Raw genomic sequence first — 22,484 nt, forward strand, 5'->3', positions numbered from 1 at the left:
CTCAGTTCTCAGGGAACGTGCACATCTGAGGTTAGGGGGAAACTTTCTTTGCTGAAGAATTTCAAGTACACGAGCCTTTGCCCTGAACTTCCTCCTGGGCTCTTCGTATCAGATGGCCCTGTGCCCTGGGGTTCCGTGAGGATGTCCCTGGGCAGGGGGGCAGCACCCACCGAGTCCCACGAGAGCCTCCTTCACCTGGCTTTGTTGTCTGGACCTCTGACAGCCCCTGGTGGCCCGGGGCTGCCACCTTCTGGGCCAGCCGGCCGTTCCTACCTCCACACCCTCCCCTCCGCCCCCATGTACCCCACTTACGGCGTCAGGCCCTGGCCATTCCCCTTCTTCTCACCTCCTTCTGCTGCCTTGGCCATCACCGCCCACAGCAGATAACCTGGGTTTTGTGTTTTCCCTTTCCCCTGTGAACAGATTCTGCTACAGTTCTGTAGGCATTATTCATATATCATTTTGGATCCTGTTCCTAAAGCTTAATGTCTCTCCCTATTTTTATAGCCTTCAAAATAGTCATCCTCTTTCATGTGGTTCCACCACAACTTACTAGATTGTGTCCCTGTTGCTGAGCATTGGGGTTTGTTCCAGCAGGTTTTTATTGTTGTTTTATAGGCGCGGCTGCAGTGATCATCTTTGTATGCATAATATTTAGCTTCTGTGTAGTTATTTCCTTAGGCTTGATTCCTAGGGCTGGAATTACTAGCCTAGACTCAGATCAACTTAGAGAAAAACATAAACATTTTCCTATGATGGTAATGTGTCGTGTGTGTGTGTGTGAGTCACTCAGTCGTGTCCGAATCTTTGCAACCCCACGAACTATAGCCCACCAGGCTCCTCTGTCCATGGGATTCTCCAGGCAAACATACTGAAGTGGGTTGCCATTCTCTTCTCCAGGGGATCTTCCTGACCCAGGGATTGAACCCGGGTCTCCTGTGTTGCAAGCAGATTCTTTACCATCCGAGCCAAATTTGGAAAATAGGAAAAGGGAAGAAAAGGAAAATAAAGATGACCGGCCATCCCCTTACTTGGAGTTCGCACCGTGTCAACTAGGAGTGCCCTGGACTTCAAGTCACAGGAAGCGCCCTGGTGAAGATGTGTGACTCAGGGGACAGGATGTTCGAGGGGGGTCCCCGGCTGGTTCCCTGGAGAAGCCCCCTGCTCTCTTCTGCCCTCGGTCCTCGGTGGCCTGGCCTCCGTCCACACCCCCGTCCCTCATCCTCCGCTCAGTTTTCCCACGTGGCAGCTTCCTGCGGGCCTGGCTGCAGCCTTGCCCGCCGCTTCCCCTGGAGGGGCCTTTGATTTCCGCCCGCTTCTGCTCTGCAGACCGTCTCCTGTGTTTGGGCTGTTATTATAACAAGACATTTGCTGCTCTTTCTTGCATGTCTCGCCTTTGCCTGTGTGTTGGTGGCATACGGTTTGGCCACAGCTGAAATCTTCACAGCGTCCAGGCGGAGGAGGGGGCGCCGTGCGCCTCAGGCCTGGGGAAGGGCTCGTCTTCCTGTTTGGTGGGCTGGTCTTGCATCCCGTGTCTCGAGGCCTGCTGGGTCCCTTGGGGGAGCAGGTCTCCTTTGCTCTCTGCTTGGCTCCCGAGCACCAGGGGCAGGCTGCATGCCTTCTGGGGCCTGTTGGTTCCTCCGGTTGATCTGGCAAAGGGGAGTCTGTTGAGCACCCACTGTGTGCAGTGGATGATCGCGAGCACAGGCCTTGCCTCAGGGAGCTCCCGGGAGAGGGGAGGAATCAGGCAGAGAGGCCATCACCCGGTTATCACCAGGTAAGCCAGGCCAAGCATAGAAATGAGCAGTTTGTGACCCATTCCACCCTCCAGAAAATTAAAGATAATAAAAGATCCCCATGGACCACCCTCCCACCCCCAACCAGGTCTAACTGTTGCTGACATTTTGCCGTGTTTGTGTTGGGTCCCTCTTTTTATTTTGTAGAGTGAATTATTACTGAGGGCTTCCCTGTGGCTCAGGGATGAAGAATCTGTCTGCCAGTGCAAGAGGCACAGGTTCGATCCCTGGGTCAGGAAGATCCCCTGGAGAAGGAAATGGCCACCCACTGCAGTATTCTTGCCCGGGAGATCCCATGGGCAGAGGAGCCTGGAGGCTACAGCAAAGAGTCAGACACAACTGAGTGACTAAACAACAACAACAAAAATTACTGACGTAGCCGAAGCCCTGCCTCCCTCTCCAGCCTTACTACACGTGGTTGTCCGTAAGCAGTGTGGAGTATCGGCTTTGTGCTTTAAAGACTTAGAGAACTATGACCACACTCTTGATCCTTTTGTGATTTGTGAAGCATTAAACGTGATGTTTTTGCAGTTTTTCCATACACACGCACACACAGAGAGACACACACACGCACGTCTATGTGTTTCTCTAGATTATTCACTTTTAACTGCTGTGTTGTATTCCACCAGATGGAATAAACTAGAGTTTGTTTTTTCATTTTCCCTACCCATGGAAAGTTTTCACTTTTTATCTCTCAGCAAATAGTATTTCAGTGAACCTGTTTCAGTCGTCCACTCCTGTGTAACAAAGCACCTCCAAACTTAGTAGCCTTAAAACAGTCACATTCATTTTGCTTATGAATCTGTACTTTGGGCCAGGCTCACTAGGGAGAGCTCCTCTCTCCTCTGCTGGGCATCGTGTGGGATGATGCCCTCTGAGGGCTGTTCACTCGTACGCCCGAGGGTGACCCCTGGCTGCCCCGGTGGGCCCCTGATGTACCGTCCCCTGGAGCACCATGTGTGACCACCCCAGGTGGTCTCGGCTTCCTCGCAACGTGGCGTCTGGGTCTGCGCGTGAAAGAGCCAGGCCAGAACTGGGTGGCTTTTATGACTTTGCCTCAGAAATCAGACAGTTTGCTGCCTGCTGTTTGCTGCCTTCTGTTCACCAGAAGTGAGTCACCAGGACTGGCTCCTGTTCAGGGGGATCAGGCTCCCTCTTTAATGGGGCATCCCAGATAGCTCAGACGGTACAGAATTTGCCTGCAATGCAGGAGTGAAAGAAAGTGAAAGTGAAGTCGCTTCAGTCGTGTCCGACTCTTTGGGCCTCCATGGGCTGTAGGCCTCCAGGCTTCTCCATCCACGGGATTTCCCAGGCAAGAATACTGGAGTAGGTTGCCATTTCCTTCTCCAGGGGATCTTTCCGACCCAGGAATCAAACCCAGGTCTCCCACACTGCGGGCACACTCTTTACCTTCTGAGGCACAGGGAAGCTGGTGCAATGTAGGAGACCTGAGATCAGTCCCTGGGTTGGGAAGATCCCCCTAGAGAAGGAAATGGCATCCCACGGACAGAGGAGCCTGACGGGCTACAGTCCGCGGGGTCGCAAAGAGCTGGACATGACTGAGCAACTAACACTTTCACTTTTAATGGGACAAATGTCCCAGTGTTTAGAGCTGTTTTAAAACCAACGGCCTTAGCTGTTCTTCCTGTGCACCCCTGGGTGAAGTTCTTGGGCCCCTCCTGGTGGACTGACGCTCCTTGGCATGCATTCCCTTTAAGCCACCCCGATGTTGCTGGTCTGCTGACCTGGGTGTTTGTTCTCCAGACGCCACCACAGTACTTGAGAATTCCATTTCTTCACACCCTCTCCAGCCCTTGGTGCTGGGGATTTTGATTCTTGCCCCTCTGGTGGGTGTGAAATAGGATCTGGTGGTTTTAATCTGCCTGTCCAGGGGTGAGGCCGAGCCCCACGCTGCCCCCTGGGGAGTGTCATATTCCGTTCCCCAGCTGGTTGCCCTAAAGAAGACAGAAACGCCAAAGTGTTATTTTTTTTGGCTTATGATGTCAGTTTTTCAAAAGGGAAGTGGTGAGTATCCCACAGAGTTTATTGCAAACTATTATGAAGACCTTGGAGTTATTATTGGTATGACTCACTTATGAAAAAAATATGATTTCAGTAACTGCAGGCTGTATTTGTAATGTGATGGATTTTCATTTAATCTCTCACCTTTCTATAATTTGCCCAATTTAAAAATGCCCCGAAGCTTGCTTTCTCCTTGTCTGGGAGTCCTGTTCTTGCTATGTGTTATCACAATAATAGTAATAAGAAATGATGCCAGTACGTGTCTGTCTTCGAGTCTTGCTGTCTCCTCGGTCATTTAATTACTTCTGGTACTGTTTCCCCCCGCCACCCTCGTCTCCTGCTAGAACAGAGTGTGGGGGAAGCTTCCGGGGAGAAGGCCTCCCGGGACTGGGCGCTGTCTGAGTCGGCAGGCCCCAGGTTAGGAGGCTTACCGGGACCCCTGGGCTGGGTTGGAAGACTCAGTGGGACCCCCAGGCTGGGTTGGGGTCCTCCTCAGGCTGCCTGGTACCCCACCCCTCAATCACGCCTTGCTTAACGGCTCTGTGAGGTTGCAGAAGGCATCTATCACCTCCAGAAAGCCTGACACCTGGGAGCATTCAGCAGCTACTCACTGAACCAAGTAATTCCGAATGTTCAATTATTGTAATGATCAATCCAACCTACCGGCTTCTCTCAAGAACGTCTGGAAAAACAGCCACGTCTGAATCACAGGTTTCAAAATGAATTCCTAAGCCTTCCTTGAAAAGCGAACTTTTGGCTACTTTTTAATTTGATCAGGTTCTGGTGAAACACTCTGTCAGCGGCTTGCCAGGGAACATGGTCTTCCCCATCTCTGTCCTGAAGGACGCTCCACTGCTTTTTATCTGTGTTCAGAACCAGAGCCTCTGTGTTGGACTCGAGACCTCGCCTGTGTGCCGAGAGCCTCTCAGGTCCTCTGCAGATGCAGCCTCTGCGTCCACAACAGGGCCCCTGCTGAATGGCGCATGCCGCTGCCCGAAGCTTCTAGATGGGGTGCCCGCAGCGTGTCCTCCCACGTCACTGGTGCCTTGCCATCCAGATCCTGCGGTGGGGGCACGGGTCACCACAGGAAACGCCGGGGGGCTCCTGTCCTGGCCCAGCACCACCTGGTCCTAGGGAGGTCACTGATGGGTGTCACTTCCCAGAACAGCGCGGCCAGGCCGGACGGTCAGTGCCGGGCTCGCCCTGTGCTGACCAAGTATGTGTGTGTGTGTGTGTGTGTGCGCGCGTGCGCGCGCATGTGTGTAGATGAAGAATCCATTATCTGTTTTTTTCAGGGGGAAGAGGTTTTGGGGTGGTTCATTCGCACCTTTGTGGAGCCACTGGGTCATCCGAGGCTATTTGGCAAGGCCTCCTAGGCTGGCAGGGTGGGAGCCCCCAGGCCCGGGCGCTCCCACGACCACCCCACTTCTGGGGAGCCGAGTTTCAGAGCCCGTGGAGTTTTCACACCACATTCTAGGTGCCGGCGAGAGTCTAACAAGGGCAGGGCCTTAGCTCTGTTTCCGTGACAGGTTTGTTCACAGCCTAACAGTTTGCATCTCGCCAAAGCAAATACAGGCGCCTACGATCCTAATTACACTGAGACCTCATTTGCTTAAGGAACATCAGCGGGGTGTGTCCTTAGTTATTGGGGACCTACCACTGACGCCGGGGCTTCCTTATCTGATGACACATGTGAGATTTGCCTATGCTTTGCCAGGGGTCCCAACCTCCTGTGGGTCTCAAAGTCACCCCTTCCCCCCTACCCCCATTCTGTGCCCAGGAGCCTGAAACCCTGGGTTCTGGGATAGCCCTCCCACCTGGGGTCTTGTTCCCTAGTCCATGAGTTTAGGGGTTGGGTCTTGTTCCCTAGTCTGTGAGATTAGGGGTTGGATATCTGTTCCCTAGTCCATGAGATTGGGGGTTGGGTCTCTGTTCCCTAGTCTGTGAGATTAGGGGTTGGATATCTGTTCCCTGGTCCATGAGATTAGGGGTTGGTCTTGTTCCCTAGTCCGTGAGATTAGGGGTTGGATCTCGGTTCCTTAGTCCGTGAGATAAGGGGTTGGGCCTCATTCCCTTGTCCGTGAGATTGAGGGTTGGGTCTCTGTTCCCTAGTCCGTGAGATTAGGGGTTGGGTCTCGTTCCCTCGTCCGTGAGATTAGGGTTGGGTCTCTGCTCCTTAGTCCGTGAGATTAGGGATTGGATGTCTGTTCCCTAGTCCATGAGATTAGGGGTTGGTCTCGTTCTCTAGTCCATGAGATTAGGGGTTGGTCTCGTTCCCTAGTCCGTGAGATTAGGGCTTAGGTCTCGGTTCCCTCGTCCGTGAGATTAGGGGTTGGGTCTCGTTCCCTCGTCTGTGAGATTAGGGGTTGGGTCTCGTTCCCTCGTCCGTGAGATTAGGGGTTGGGTCTCGGTCCCTAGTCCGTGAGATTAGGGGTTGGGTCTCATTCCCTCGTCCGTGAGATTGGGGGTTGGTCTCGTTCCCTCGTCTGTGAGATTAGGGGTTGGTCTCGTTCCCTCGTCCGTGAGATTGGGGGTTGGGTCTCGTTCCCTCGTCCGTGAGATTAGGGGTTGGGTCTCGTTCCCTCGTCCATGAGATTAGGGGTTGGTCTTGTTCCCTAGTCCATGAGATTGGGGGTTGGTCTCGTTCCCTCGTCCGTGAGATTAGGGGTTGGGTCTCGTTCCCTCGTCCGTGAGATTGGGGGTTGGTCTCGTTCCCTCGTCCGTGAGATTGGGGGTTGGGCGGATCCCGAGTTCCTCCCCGCAGCAGCTGACGCTGTGACCACCTGGAGTGCACCTGTGAGGGACCAGGTCTGCCAGGCACCTCGCCGTCACGCAGAGCAAGATTTGACTCATGCCATCGTGCTGGGAGGGAAACCGAGGCCCAGCGAGGCAGCACCTTGCCCCGCACACCTGTCCCTCCTGCCTGCACCCCCTGGGGGCTGACCCCCAGCCTCTGCTTGGTGGTTGGGCGGATATACACGTGTTGCCGGAGGATGCACAGCTAAAATCGGGGAGACCAGGATTTGGACCCACATAGGCTAGATTCCAGAACTCCCCACCCTCTCTGTCCGCTCGCGTTGATGATTCGAGGCTTGATGGGGGAACGGTACCCCGGCTGAAACCCGACGCGTGCATTTCGCGGTAAGCTCCCTGGCGGCCCGGCGCGCCTCTCTGAAACCCATTAGGAAGTGCTGTCACAAGCCGGCGATGCTGAGATCGCCCGTGTTGACGCGTACTCGGCAGGCCGTATGAAGGCCTTGGCAGGTTTTTGTTTTAAAAAGACTTCTCGAAAATGACAGGTTTCATTTCAGGGGTCTTTGTTAATCTAACAGTGTTCCCCGGCTGAAATGTGCAGACTGTTTACTAAAGCTCTTGCCGGTAATGAGCTCGGGGCAGAATTAAAACAATTTCGGCTTCCTTTTGGGCCCAGTGTGCAGCCTGGGGGGAAGGAACCCTCAACACGAGCCCAGGGCTGTTGAATGGGGCCAGGGTTCGACCTGGAGCCTGCCCGGGGCCTGGGCTGATGTTTCCACCCCAAAGTGGGTCAGTATCAGCACAAAGCAGCCCCTGGTTATTCTCCACACGGTGTCACCTTGCGTACGCGTTCCGGGGCTGCACGTGGGGTGGTTTAAAAAATTAATAGACAGGCCTTTATTTCTCTCTCCGTGAGCCAATGCTGGGAATTAATTTTTTCTGGCCCACTAACTCTTGTGGTTAAAAGTACAAATTAAGCTTTCTGGGAGAATCCATCATAAAATTATTGAAAAGTCAGTGTGGGGAAGATATTGGGTTATGTCTATAGGGTTATTGTTTCTGCAATTACACTTTGCTTTGCCTTTCTTCTCCCTGTGCTTGGGGAAATCAACCTGAGAATGGTCTTCCAACTCAGAAGAGTTATTGGCTATTTTTCCCCAAATGGGATTGGCCTTCCAGAGAACAGTGGGCATCTATTTGACAACAAGTTATAAATTTGTGCTCCAAGTTCTCTGAAGAAAGCATGAATCTTAGACAATGGCGCTCTGGCGCGATATTTCAGGCGGGTGTGTGGAGCTGGCAGAAGCCAATGAAGTCCTCAGGCGCCGGCGTGCACCCAGGCAGCGTTTGTCAAGCGCCGCGTGTGGAGTCTGCGCGGGATTAGGAGGTGGTGTCATAGTGAGTTCCCTAGCGGTTCTCATCCCACAACCTCCCTAAGTGGGCAGCCTTCCTCATGTGCACATCCCACACGCTAGGATGTGTTCCCCAAAGCCCATCCTAGAGCGTGATCGCCTGGGCCCCAGCCGTCTGGGGGGGCAGCCTGGTCCACACGTCTGTCATCCACACTCAAGTTACTGGGACCTGCTGGGTGCCAGGCATGGGGCTGGGCAGTCGCACGTGCAGGATTGGGGGGGTGCGCCCTGCCCGCAGAGTAGCCTCACCTGCCAGCCGGGCCCCGTTTCTCCACGGCAGCTACTGAACTTGTGGACAGAGGGGCTCCCAGGTCCTCAATGACTCGAGTCTTGCTTCAAACCCTGCAGAGGCTCCTGTCTGTCTTCGGAAGAGAGTCCTGATTGCTCCCGGTGCCCCCGGTGCCTCCTGGGCCTCCCTCTTCCCCTGCGTGGCTTCACGGAGTAATTCCCCAGGATCCCTCCCCCCCACTTCCTACTGGGAGGGGCGCCCCCCTCCTAGCGTGTCCCCTTGGTTAACCACGGGGCAGGGGCGCGGGTCCGGCTCACGGTGGCGTCCCCGGTGTGCGCACGGCGGGCACCGCGCAGTAGGCACTTGGTCAGTGTTGAGGAGCCACACCCGGTGCCCCGGGTGACGGCTGGCAGCTGTCAGCGTGCAAGCAGGGGTCGAAAGGCAGGAGCTGGAGATGGCGTGATGGTGAAGGATGCGCAGCGGGTCCCAGTCATCACTTCCTTTATTAAACCGGCCCTATCACTTGACATCCTTCACCACCGAGGGAAAAATAGCCTGTTTCTGAGGACAAGTTCAGGGGTGTCGGGGCTGTGGCCGCTGGGGAGAAAAATGACTCCTGGCAAGAGTGCCGGGTGGGCGGGCGGGCGGGGCTGCTGTTAGGCCCTGGGACCAGCCTCCTCTCCCTGCCCGCCTGGTGGGACCCTGAGGGCAGGGGCAGGGGCTGCGGCCCTGGCCTCCTGATTCCGGGTCCAGGGCTCCTTCCTGCTGCTTCTCCGGGGAGAAAAGGGCGCTGAGCAGGCAGCAAGGTGGGGCTTGTGGGCAGGAGTGGGCTTCCTTGCCCCGATGGGCAGCCGGCGCTTGTGGGGACTCTGCTGACCCCCAGCCCCATCCCCTCCCCGCTGACTGGGTGGGAGGCGGCTCTCGTTCCTTCCCCAGCCTGGCTCCCTGGGGAGTGCCTCCCAAGGCCACGTCTCCCTCCTGAGGAAACCTCTAATGTGTGCCCCTGCCATGAGATTGGAGGCTGTGCTGTGGGACCCTGGACGCCAGCTAGGCCCCCCAGACAGATGGCAAGGGTGGCCTGGGCAGTAGGGTCCAGGGGCAGGAGGCCGGGACCACCAGGCTCCGGCGTGGTGGGGGGTGGCCAGTGTGGAGTCCTCACCGGCCCCTCTGGGCTCCATCCCCTCACCGCGGAGGGTGCCTGCCCTCTGAGCCCTGGGTCCTGTGCCCCTCCCGGTGGGCAGACCCCTCCCCGTGGCTGCTTCCTGTGCAGCGCCGGGCCTGCAGCTGCCCCCAGGAGTAGCTCCCTCACTTCTCTTGAATCCAGTGGATGTGTGTGTATTTTTTTCTTTTTTAATCCAATACCCCTTTCAAAAGTACTGCACCTTAGTTTTTATTCTACTTTGTAAGTTTAATTTAGCTGCACATTTATATTTAAAATCTCATGTGTATTTATTTCATGATATTGGTTTGTTTCTCTTCTCGCCTTTCACGAAGCAGTATTATCGAGCTTTCTCTCGCATCTCTGGCACCCGAGTCATCGCGCTCCCCCGGGCCACTCTGAGTCATCTAATAGAGTTTTCCAGAGCGTGTCAGCTTCACTTCCACGTAAGTCATTTCAGATCCTGCACTTATTGAATCAGTGAGTGATGCTGTCACGGGAAACTTCTTACCAAGCCGCAGGTACTCGTTTGTGAAACTTTAGGACGTTTTGTTTTTCTGTTTGGCACTTTGTATTTTTTGTCCTCAGGCTTTGGTCTGGGCTGCAGAGCAGGGCTGTCCCCACCTCCCTGCTCTGTCCTCCCAGACGTGGTCCGCCCACCTTCTAGAACTCTGTCAGCTTGTCACCAGCTCCTGCTCTCCTTGGGGACCAGGGAAGTGTGGGGCAGGGTAGCACAGCAGAGGGAAGGGGGCCTTGCATGCTCCCATCGCTTGGGGCTCACAGGAGACCGACCTACCAGCACGTGAGCGGAACCCAGAGTGGAAGGAAAGAGATGGAGTCATCCCCCGGGGTCTCAGGGGCTCGAGGGGTTCAGATGCAAGCGTGTCCTCTTGCAGGAGAATCCATTGTTTATCTGTCAAGATGCCTTTTATAAACAAGGCTCCTGTGGCCTGGGGGAGGCCTTCACGGTCGTACACATCCAGCTTCTCGGAGCCTAAGAAAATGAAGGCTTCAAGCAGTGATGTATGTGAAATGCCGGGTCTTAGTCTGCTTGGGCTGCTGTGGCAGAATCCCGCGGGCTGGGTCGCTCACACAACAGAAATGTGTTTTCTCGCTGTTCTGGAAACTAGAAGTCCAAGATCAAGGTGCTGAGGGTCGGTGTCTGGGGAAGGTTTTCCCTTGGGACATGGACGGCCGCCTTCCTGCTGTATCCTCACATGGCTCTTTCTGCTGCTTTGAAAGAGCACAAGCAAGCTGTCTCGTGTCTTTTACGAGGACACAAATGCTATCAGGTCGGAGCCCCACTGTTAGGACCCCAGGTAACCTTTATTTTTGGCCATGCCATGCAGCATGTAGGATCTTAATTCCCCTGCCAGGGATCGAACCTGTGCCCCCTGCATTGGGACCTCAGAGTTGTAACCACTGGACTGCCAAGGACATCCGTAACCCCAGTTAATCTTACTGACTTCCTTAGAAGCCCTTTCTCCAAATACAGCCACCCTGGGGGTTGAGGCTTCAACATATGAATCTGGGGGATGCGATTCAGTCTACCACAGGCCTAGCACCTTGCCTGACACGGTGGGGCCTGCTCAGTGAGCACTCACTGCATGTGAATCTGGAAGGTCTTAGATGGGCCCAAAGGCTCTCGCCAAATCCTGAAGACCGTGAGGCCCCGGGGAGTGGTGTGTGTTCGCAGGAGGGCACGTCGTGACCATCGGCCAGTGTCAGGTGTGAGGCAGGAGGGGAGGGCCACCTCCGCTCTTTCATCTGAGCCACCTCCAGATCCCCAGTCTCTGACGTCCTGACCTTCTTGGAGAAGTGGAAGAGTCGCCAGGTTTGGCCAGGGTGGGAGGAGGATGCTAATGGGGCCACGTACTGTGAAACCCAAATTCTTAGTGTCTTTGCTAATCATAATACCTTATTTTCGAGTAATTAGCTGTAGGAGCGCACGGAGTTTGACAGTTTTATGACCAGCATGTATCATGCCCGGCACAGGTAGTTAGAGTTGTAGGGCCCTTATGACCACGTACTGCTTCTTGCACTGGCAGCTTCCGCCGAGCCTGGAGGGCTGCCATCCCCGCTGCTAGGTGAGGACGCAGAGGTGCCGAGGGGACTGGTGACCCGTGTAGGTGAGCCAGTGAGGGGGTCCGGGCCCTGCTGAGCTTAGGACAGTCCCGGGAGGACCAGGCTGTGTGGGTTTGCACAGATTGGGCTCGCTCCTCGGGCCCCCTACCTAGCAGGCACCTTTCTGGCAGGCGGGGAGGGGCCTAGGAGATGCCCGCTCCGAAGTGCCCCAGGCCTCAGCCTGTGGGAGCAAACCCTTGGCCTCCTGACCTGCTTTGGGTCTCCACGGCTGGGGTTTCTGGAGTGAGTGAGTGAGTGACTGAGTGAGTCGATGGAAGGACACATTAACCAGCCTCATAGGCTTAAATCAAGGCCATTTCGCTCAGCTGGGTGACCTGTTACTCCCTTTGGCCCCTGCCATTCATTCTGAGGTGCATTCTTCTTTTATTAGTGTGGCTAATTAATGCATGACATTAAAATATTGACGGGGATTGATTTCGGTATCTGTATCCTTGGAGCTTCAGTTAATAAAACAACTTTTGGTAAGACTAGCGGCTTTAGAACATTTAGACTTAATTATATTTTCTAAAGGATTTTTTTTATTTTTCTGGAATCATATAACTGCCTGGCACGGTACTTCAATTCCCTAGTTAACTGAAAGAAATTGGTTTTTCGTTTGGTTTTGTTTAATACGAATTAAAAGTAATACACATTTGATGAAAACAGTTAAAGGATTATTTATTAAAGTCTCCCTCTTTATGTATTGGGGGGGAAAAACATCCGTAAGAGCTGAATTAATTTTGAGGATGATGTGAGAGCCTCTGACAGCTGGAGAGCTATTTGGCCCAGAGAAAGCCCATTTCTGTTCAGAGCCTCCTCTGCGCCTCTCCCTCCAGGATGAGTGCTTCTCATCTTTGAGCTTGTTCTGTGTGGTAGATCTGTTACCCCACGTGCGTCTCAGCTTTGGCATCCGTGAGTTGTGAATTATGACAGTGTTGGAAATGGGCGAGCTGAGGAGAATTCAGGTGTTTTATTCTCATCTCACTCAGGTGAGGATGCTGCCAGAGGTAGCAATTTGAAAAGAAAGCAAAGAAAGGGGAGACATGAAAGGGAAGGTATCTTTAGAAGCATCGAGGGTGAAGAAGACGCAGCACGTGGGTACCACCCAGCTTGTGAGAGTCGGCCCCTCACAAGTTATTTTCAGGAAGCGCTCTGTCCCAGCGCCGAGGTCCCGCCAAGCATAGCCTGCAGGAGACCTTGCAAATACCTCCACCAAATTTTACCAGCCTACAAAAAGAAAAACACAAAAATTATTTTCTCCTTTCTCCTTCCTTTTTTAAAAGTTTTGACATAATTTCAGCCTTACAGAAAAGTTGTGAGAGTAGCACAAAAATTTTCCAGATACCCTTTACCCAGATTCCCCAGATGCTGTCAGTGCCGTTCTATAGTCTCTCTCTTTTTCTGTCTTGATATATGGATGTATACGCATAGAGGGCTCCCCTGTTGGCTCAGCTATAAAGAATCCGCCTGCCAATGCAGGAGATGAGAGTTCGATCTCTGGGTCCGGAAGATCCCCTGGAGAAGGAAATGGCAACCCACTCCCATATTCTTACCTGGGAAATCCAATGGACGGAGGAGCCTGGCAGACTCCATGGAGTCACTCCATGTGATCCATGGCATCAAAAAAGAGTCGGATACGACTTGGTGACTAAACAACAACAGCAACAACATGTATATACGTTCTTACACGCATCTTTAGGTACGTTTTTTTTCCTGAACCACTTAAGAGTAAGTTACAGACTGATGGTAATTTCCCCTTAAATACTTCAGTGTAGATTTCCTAAAAACAACAAATTCTCTTCCATAACCGCAGTGCATTTATCAAAATCAAGAAAATAATACTGAAACAACATTATTATCTAATCTCCTATAATATACCTCGTGGAGATTTTTTTTTCAACAGTGTCCTAACAATGTCTTTTATAGCAAAAGAAACTTCGAGATCATGTGTCACCTTCCTTGTCCTGTCTCTTCAGTCTCCCTTAGTTTAGAACAATTCCCGTCTTCCATGACAGTCACATATTTGAAGAGTGCAGGCCAGGTGTTCTGGAGACTGCCCTGCATTTTGGGTGTGTCTGGTGCTTCCTCTTGGTTAGGTTCAGGCTGTGGACTTTGTGGCAGGAATGTCCCAGGGGTGCTGTTGTGTCCTTCTTGGTCCCCCACGTCGGGAGGCACATGCTGTCGACTAGTCCTGTTGTTGGAGATCCTGGCTTTGATGGTTTGGTTAGGGAGGTGTCTGCCAGGTCTCTCCAGTATAGTTATGGTTTTACCTTTTGTCATGCAAAAGTATCGTGTGGCGAGACACTTTGAGACTCTGCAAATAGCCTGTTACTCCTCGAACTTCTACCCACCAGTTTTCATGTCCATTGATGTTTCCTCTGACAGAGGATGAGGTGGTTGGATGGTATCACCAACTCGATGGATGTGAGTTTGAGCAAGCTCCGGGAGTTAATGATGGGCAGGGAAGCCTGGCGAGCTGCAGTCCATGAGGTTGCAAAGAGTCAGACACGACTGAGCGACTGAAATGAACTGAACTGGTGTTTCCTCTGATTATCAATTCCTATGATGGTGGTTGGAAAACGGTGATTTCTGATCCTATCATTTCCCCCTACTATAAAGAGCCCCCCCCATAAGTCTGTTTATTTTATATCAGTGTGGATTCACGGACTCTTACTATAAATTCTAGTCTTTTTTTACCATCTGACTGGTGGAAGCTCCTTCGAGCTGTCTCCCATGTCCACTTGAGATGTCTCCACCATTCTTTGAATACCTGCTTACTTTCTGGCTCAGCAGCATATCCCAGGCCTGTCTTCCTCTATCTTTGCCCTGTCTCCAAGGAGCTGTTTACAAAGGACCTTTAAGGACCTCTGCCTTCTTTCAGTGGAGAAAGGTGTTTAGAAGCCAACATTTGGGTTTTAAGTATGCTTGCTAATGCTGGGCTGTCAATGCTTCTCAGAAGACAGATCAGTAGATTTACACATGCATATACCCATATATACCTCTACCTACTCCTTACTGTCACACCCATGAGTTCACGTGGATCTCTCTAAATCCCACCCAGTACTGTGAAGCTCATCCTGCCCTTTTCCATTTCCGTATTTGTGTCTCCTTTCTCCAGTAATGTGAAACTTGACTCCTATTTTCACAGCGTGTTTATTTACTTGCTCATTTCTAGAATGTCAAAACACCATTTCAGAATTGTTAACCTCTGTAAAAAACACACAAAACCCCTACTAATTAGAATACATTATTAGAGTTCTTTTTTTTTTTTTTTGCCTGTAGCCTGAGGGCATATTGTCCAAACATTTAGATGTTCCTTGAGCTAAGTTCTTTTCCGCTGTCCCTTTCAAGTGTAATTTTGTTGTTTGTTTGAAATACCATTCGGTGCGCTTGTTTTTCTTTCTGTTCCACTTGCCCTTCTTCCCTTCCCCCCTCTCTTTCCCTACCTTCCTTCCCTCTTTCCTTCGGTGTAAACCACTAACATGTGTACAAAAGTCAAGTCTGTACAGAAAAGTTCTGTGTAGAGCAGCATCTCCCCACCCCCAACACCCTGTCCTGTCCCAGCCGCCCTCCTCCCAGCCCTGCCCTGTCTCTCAGCAGGTGAGCACACTCAGTTGCTCAGTTGTGTCTGACTCTTGTGACGCCATGGTCTGTAGCCCACCAGGCTCCTATGTCTGTGGGATTCTCCAGGTATGAATACTGGAGTGGGTAGTCATTCCCTTCTCCAGGGATCTTCCCGACCCAGGGATCGAACCTGTGTCTTCTGTGGCTCCTGCATTGTAGGCAGATTGCTTACCTCTGAGCCACCCGGGAAGCCATATCCCTGGGTGCTACATAAAAAGATCCCGGAGCAGGGAGGGGTAACCCAGGAGAAGCTGTTGAATGTTCCACTTACAGCTACTTTTCACATTATCTTTGTGAAATTTCTGTGTGTGTGTGTGTATGTTTTATAATGTGTCTAATGTATGGGTAGAATAGTATTTATGTACTCAAAGTTGTATGCTCAAAAAAATTTTTTTTTAATTAAAGTGATAGTGATATGTAATCAAAATAGTTTGGAGGCTTCTGAAAGAGTTGCTCTCTAAGCTGGAGTGGGCCTTTGGTCCAGGGGTGACTCTTGTGACCCCACCAGCCCCCGCCACATGGGACGAACAGCTGGGCATTCACTGATTCATTTGCTCGCTGGCCGGGCAGTGAGGTTAATGCAATGAACAGGAGTGCATTGCCCAGACCTCATCCAGAGGCTTCCAGTCCAGATGGGAGCTTCCAGCCCCTCAAGGAAGAACATGGGGCCCTGGGTCACCCCAGAGAGGCTCTTGAGTGAGACTTGGTGGCTGGACTTCCAGGGGGAAATAAGAAACAGTGCAGGAGATGCCTGTGAGCCAACGAGGGCATGGAGGAGGGGACTAAGGCTGTGGATGGAGCTCACGGTGCATAGATCTTGCATCTTCCTGGACTTCAGGTGGCTTCTCTGTACCACCAGCCCCAGGGCGAGCTCTTCTCAGACGAGTGCAGATGCTCAGAGCCCAGACTTGGGCGTCACACTTCCCAACTCTTCTCCTGGCCGGCCACGTGAGCTTGAGATGTGGAGTGTCTGAGTGTGTAACTTTCTATCTCTCCCCTCATCCTTTTTAACCCTCTCATTAACGCAGCATGTTTTCTATACGGGATCTTGGGGCTCAGAGAGGTGAAATGCTCGTGGAGGGTCACACAGAGAGTTGGAGACTGAGGCTCGGCTGGAACGCAGGGCTTATTGCCGAGTCTGGGCTCAGCTGGATGGACTGTGTGCTTTTCTTGCTTAGACTTCTCTTGCACTTCAGAGAGGGGTTCTGTTTGCTTTAATGTTACTCTAATGCTTTTTGGAATCCATTTCCTTTGTTTATTTTACAGCAGTATAATTTGCAATGAAATAGTTTTACACTGAGCTTACATGTTTTAATGGTGTTTTAATGGCATCTTAATGGTGTCTCCATGGATTTGCCGACTGATACTTTTGTTATCCTAACTTCCCTGCCTGATGATCGGCACCATGCAGCAGTGTGGCTGTGAGCTGTGGCCTGAGCTCCCCTCCAGGCCCACTGGGCAGCCTCTGTGTTGGGTGTCCACTTCTGAGGGCAAGGGGGCCTTTATCCCCAAGGAGAGGAGAAGGGAACATCGGTTCCCCTCTCACTGGGGTCTCACTTTGCCACATGGTTGGGTCGTTCCTGGGGTTGTGTCCCACTTACGAGTGTCAGACCAGGAATCACCTGTGCAGAAGCGGAAGTGCTGGTCCCTGCCCACAGCCCCTGGGGCCGGGACGCGGGCCCCAGAGGGCGTCGGATGGCCTCGGTGCTCTGCTTTCCGTTGTCCCTGCGCCACCCCATACGCTGAAGCATCTGTTCTGCTTTTCTGTTTTGGAAAATGTGACACAACAGTTCGAGTCTTGCCCGGTGAAGCACAGAAGGGCTTTAGGGCTGGGCTGGGCCTCAGCCATTTGGGTCCCCCCCAGCGCTTGGCATGGGCAGGAGCCGGAGCAGGGGCCCAGTGCCTGCTCGCTGAATGAATGAATGAAGCCTTGATTCATGTGGCTGCAGGGTGATGACCGCGGTAAGAAAGGAGGCGGTGAGACTCAACCCTGGAGCCCTGTCCAGGACTTGCGCAGTCATCGGCCCTGCTCCTGGCATAACACCCGCTGCAGAGAGCAGGTATCCAACATTTCTACCGCCGTCCAGGCTCAGCCCCGCTTTCTCCTTGGCTTCTGCAGGACCCACCTCCGTGGAAGCATCCGGCGCTCGTTTGCCGGATGTTTGCTGCACCTGTGGAGTCCGCACCAGTGCTCGAGCGCCAGGAAAAGCCCCCGGAGCTGGGCCGGTACCCGCTCTGGCGCTCGTAGGCCGTGGGGGCTTGAATGAGGCGGCTGCTGGCTCTGGCACCTGGTTCCCTTATCTCTAGGTTGGGAGGTGTGTCCCCGTTTGCAGAGAGCTCTTGTAGGGAGGTGGATGCTGTGCGTCCTGCCCAGCACCCTGACATGCGGTCACTAGTGGCTACTGTCCTGATTGCGATCCCTCTTCCTGTTCCACCCCAAAGCAACCGTCTGCTGCCCTCTGCTAGCCTGCTGTCCCTGCTGCGTGGCCACCCACAGTCCTGGTGTGTTAACCCCTCCCTCAGTGGGACAAGAGCGGTGCCGCAGTCAGCGTGTACGTCTGCAGAGCTGCTCCGAGTCCCAAGTCGACCACTGAAGCTCGAAGGGGCTTCCGGGGAGCGGCTACCCCACCCTCCCCCGCCTTCTCTTTCTCTTTTCTCCTGATGCACCATTGTTTTCTCAAAAGGAAAAAAAAGAAGTGGTTTGAGTCAGGGAGAGAAATCCCCAGGGCCCTGTTTCAAACGATTGTCCCATTTCTAAACTTGAGTTAATAAGAATAAACAAAATAGTAGGTGGATTTGCACAGAAGAATATTATTCTGACGATTATGTAAATATTTATGCGTTCTGGCTTTCTCATTTTGTTACTGGTGTCTAATTTCTGAGTCTCATAATGAAGTGTAATTTGGAGAAGCTTTGCAAAGTCAGGCACAGCAGTGAAATAATTTGATTTGTTCAGTAAACTTGGTTTCAGTTATTCCTTTTCATCAGTTCTTTTAGAACCTCTTCAAGTTCTTTGTGATTTGACAACCGCTTTTAGCCCGATGAAGATATTACTCTTAAACAGTGCCAGGAATTCAGAAGCGGTTTATAATATTGTTGCTTAATAAGAAAATGCATTCATCGGCAGAATATAAAATTTATGGGCTTCAAATGGATTTGAGTTTGTAGTTTTAGCCCTCTGAGCTCCTGCCATTCTCGAGGCTATGAGTAGGGTTTTTTAATTAAGTCAAATTGAATTGAATGAGCTTTTATTGAGCGCCCACTCCCTGCCAGACACAGTCTCCTTAACCCATGCACCGCCTGAATGGTGGCGAGGGGGAGCCAGCCAGCCCAGGGAGGCCCAGTGAGGTGCCGTCCTGAGCTCAGGGCGTCCAGCGGGTCTGTCTGAGAGGTGGGATTTGGAATTAGGGCTGAGGCTTATGCTCTTTCATCCCCAGCTGATTAGGAAGAAGAGACAGGTTGAGTGGCTTTGCATATGTTATCTCCTTTAATCTCGTTTAATCTTCTCAACCACCCCTTGAAATTCAAGTTTGTTGCATTTCCCTTACATTACATCTGAGGGAACTCAGGCTGGAAACGGGCAGTGCTGGGCCTGGTCACAGAGCTGGTGAGAGACGGAGCTGGGGATTTGAACTTGGAGTCCTCTGGGTCCAAGGCCATCATTCTTTCTACAACTCCTGGTGCAGGGGGCAGGCGTGGGGAGTGTGCAGTTGGGGCCGGGAGGAGCGTCTGCGTTTCTGCCAGCACGTGACTGACCACCTGCTGGTGGCAGTGGCCCCTTAGTCACAAAGGCGCCTTCCTGTGGACCGAGGCAAGGGGTGGTGCGCAGGTGGATTGGTCTTCAGTTTCCCGGGCACTTTCTAACTCTGAGCCCGAGCCCGAGCCAGGCCTCCTCTCTGACCATCACTCTTCCTACCGGTGAGTGAGTGGGCATCGTAAAACTTCCTGGTTTTTTTGTAGGGTCACCTGCGCTATGTGGGAGGCACTTGGTTCCTGGGTTTTGTAGGGTCACCTGTGCTATGTGGGAGGTGCTTGGTTCCTGGGTTTTGTAGGGTCACCTGCGCTACGTGGGAGATGCTTGGTTCCTGGGTTTTTTGTAGGGTCACCTGTGCTATGTGGGAGGCACTTGGTTCCTGGGTTTTGTAGGGTCACCTGCGCTATGTGGGAGGCGCTTGGTTCCTGGGTTTTTTTGTAGGGTCACCTGCGCTATGTGGGAGGCGCTTGGTTCCTGGGTTTTGCAGGGTCACCTGCGCTACGTGGGAGGCGCTTGGCAGCGTATGTTGCGTGGCGGGCCCCGCATTGAGGAGCCCTGCCCTCTGGAGACCTGCTCGTTGCCACGGCCGAGAAGTTGCCTCAGCCCCGGGCTCCTGTGCGTCATGGAGCTGACTGCAGTGGAGACAGGTGACTCATGCGATGGCATTTTGTGTGGCATTGTGCACTTCAGCCTGGCACAGCACACCACACCCACAGCAGGTATTCAAGAGCCATTAGTGTTTATGAAGGGGATAAAATTGCCCAAATGGAGGGAAGCCATCAAAATAAGAGCCTTCGCCTGTCTGATGGAAGTTAACTTGCAAACCTAATGACTGCTGGGCTGTCGAGAAAGTGTCATCTGGATGTCTCGGTGGAGACAGAACTCTCGGAAGGGCAGCCGGGAAGCCCCTGATCGCCTCGTGGGGGCGGGGGACGCATTTTACATGACAGTGAGTTGGAGAAATTAGCAGTGGTCTCCAAGGAGCGCCCCCCCCCCCCCACCCCACCCCCGGCCCTGCTCAGCTTAACCCTTTGAGTTGCAACAGCTTTAAAATGAATCCAGGAAATAGCTGTATATATTCTTCATACTCCTCATGTTTTCTCTGCAAATAAAAGCGATCTTGAATGTCTGAGATTCTGGTGACAGAAATGCCTCTCCTTTGTGCAGTACATTGCTGGGGCTTGGAACAGAACCAGCACAACATATTCTGTGCTGCGGGGGAGGGGGGGGTGCAGGGGGTGAGGCCAAGAGGTTCGTTCAAGCTTCACTTCTGGTTGGGGGAACGAGGACCCCCGACTTTTGGCCCGAGGCCAGGTTTACGTCAAGGAGAGGATCCATTGTTTAAAAACAAATGTGCATAACAGTCCCTGAACAGTCATTTTCAAGTCATTCTCTGATAAAGATAGAACGGTTAATTTAGGCAAATTTAATGGTTTCAGAGCATTTGGTGTAGTCCTGGGGTAGAAAGCAATGTTTTTCTTATTCCATTTCAACCTGACTTCATTCCTATCTTTGTGTGTTAAGTGTCAGTTTATAGCAGGGGAGCGTTTTCCTCTTGGATGCGTTTGCACCTGGCAATTTGTGCAGGAATTCCTTGATTGCAAAATAGCTGCTCTCAAAAAATGCAGACAGGCAGCCGCACTCAGGAGCCCCTCGGTCGGCCGCCACCAGCAGTGGGGTGCTGCCAGACACCTGGGTTTGAGCCCTGCTGGGCCTGCTGCTCAGTCCATTCTCAGCTGCCGTTGGCCAGCTTATAGAAGGAGGATAGGACGGGACCCCTCAAGGTCATGGGGACCATGGAGATTGGCCAGTGTGATACAGGGTAAGCTCTCGGGGGCAGGGGACCACACTGGGCACTGAAGGATGCAGGGATGGAAGGACAGGCCCCGGCCCGTTGAGGCAGGAGAAGCTCGTGCGTTCGGGGCTACACCCTGCCCAGCTCTCCAGGCGGCCTCCACCTTCTGGGGCATTTAGAAGCTCAGTCGTTGTGTCTGTCCCCTTTTCTCGTTTTGGGTGAGCTGGAGCAACAACTCTCAGGTCAGATTATTTGGAAGATCCATATTACCACTGATTATTTACGAAGGGACAGGCCAGGAGGGAGGTAACCAACTCGATTAACTCGTCAGTGAGGCAGCTGGAGGGACGTGTGACAAGCAGACCAGGCTGTCATTTGACCAGAGATCGTCTGCGCCGGGATTGTTCCCCCAGGGTGGCCATGATGACAAATGTAATTGACATTTTTTTTATTAACCCTGAAATGATTAAAGACGCTGCCGCTGAATTTGTGTCAAAGTGCCAGGTCCCTGGCCTTCCGAGTGAGGCTTCCACGTTGGAGGCAATGAGCAGCCTTGTGTTTATTTCCTGCTCATCGATTCCATCAAGCAAGCACACCGAGCTCTGCCTGAGTTGGTCTTGAAAGCAGGTCCGGGAGCCCAGGCTCTGCTTCCTGGCTCAGGTTCTCAGAATGTTCTGGCACTAGCGTCATGATGGACACTTAGAAGGCGCTCTGTTCATTGAGCGCCAGGCGTTAGCTGGGCCCCTGCTTTGCGGTGGGTCCCAAGACGTACAGAGCGGCAGGTTGGGGGCCCCGCCCCTCGAAGGAGCCGTCCCTGCAGAGGGCGCATGGGTAGACGTCCACGGGAGCAATTGTGTGGCCCAGGTGCTGGGAGCAGGACTGGGACTGCCTTCACGGCTGGGGAAGGAGGGACGGTGGCATGGGGCTGACGCGGGTCCCAAAGGGAGGGCGTCCCCTCACCAGGCAGAGCTCAACCTCGGGGGCCTTCCAGGCGGAGGTGGAACCAGTGTCAGGGCACATAGAAGTGGGTGAATTCGAGGGAGCAGTGAATGCCGTGCAGGAGCATCCCCCGGGGGCGGCTTGGTGCGGCCCTGCAGACAGGCTGGGGGCTCAGTGGAGACCACCGTGGGCTTGCTGCTGCCTCGCCTGCTGCTGAAGTCACCGAAGCTCTCTGTGCTCAGTCCCCTCACCTGCAAAGCAGAAGCAGTCATCATGGCCTCATATCCGTCAAGGCTGCTGTGACCATGAAGTGGCACTTGGAGTAAAGCTCTTGACCCGCTGGTCCTGGGCAGGGCACCAGGCAGTGGGCATCCCACAGGGTTGCTGACGGTGGAGGGGTGGGGCTTGTGGGAGTGCAGAGTTGCCCATCAACGGTGCCAAGCGCTAGGCGGAAGCCACCGCCCTGGCTTCCCATCTTAGAGCCGAGAAGCCTCCTCTTGAGAGGGTCAGGCAGCCGTGCAGGGTCATATGTGGCTGGGCAGGGGTTGGGAGAGGGCAGGGGACTCCTCTAAGAGGAGCGACCTTGTGTAGCGAGGGGGTTAGGAAGTGGTCCCATCATGGCGAGAATAGGACAGTCACAGTGCCCCTCAGTGGAGCGATGCATCGGGCGTTTCCCGAGCACCTCTCTGCCGGGGGTACACAGGTTCACTCAGTCACTGAGCAGTATTTACTAGGCACCTACTGCATTCTGTCTGAGCCACGTGGGATTTCCAGGTGGCACTCGTGGTGAAGTCCAAGTCTTAAGTGTTAGTCGCTCAATTGTGTCCGACTCTTTGCGACCCCATGGACTGTAGCCTGCCAGGTTCTTCTGTCCAT

At 53.1% G+C, this 22,484-nt stretch overlaps 1 protein-coding gene across 3 annotated transcripts in view; it reads left to right on the forward strand.

Annotated features, from left to right (window-relative positions):
* Positions 1-22,484, forward strand: part of WDR25 (WD repeat domain 25) — a 147,360-nt gene that overhangs the window by 39,882 nt on the left and 84,994 nt on the right. For 2 of the 3 annotated variants that reach the window (XM_055556676.1, XM_055556678.1), the window contains exon 3: positions 9,711-9,818. The exons of the other annotated variant lie outside the window; for it this stretch is intronic. In XM_055556676.1, coding sequence (XP_055412651.1) covers positions 9,711-9,818 — 108 coding nt within the window. The remainder of the gene's footprint in view (positions 1-9,710; positions 9,819-22,484) is intronic. 3 annotated transcript variants of the gene reach the window in all.

Source organism: Bubalus kerabau, chromosome 19 (genome assembly GCF_029407905.1).
Source record: "Bubalus kerabau isolate K-KA32 ecotype Philippines breed swamp buffalo chromosome 19, PCC_UOA_SB_1v2, whole genome shotgun sequence".
NCBI lineage: Eukaryota > Metazoa > Chordata > Mammalia > Artiodactyla > Bovidae > Bubalus > Bubalus kerabau.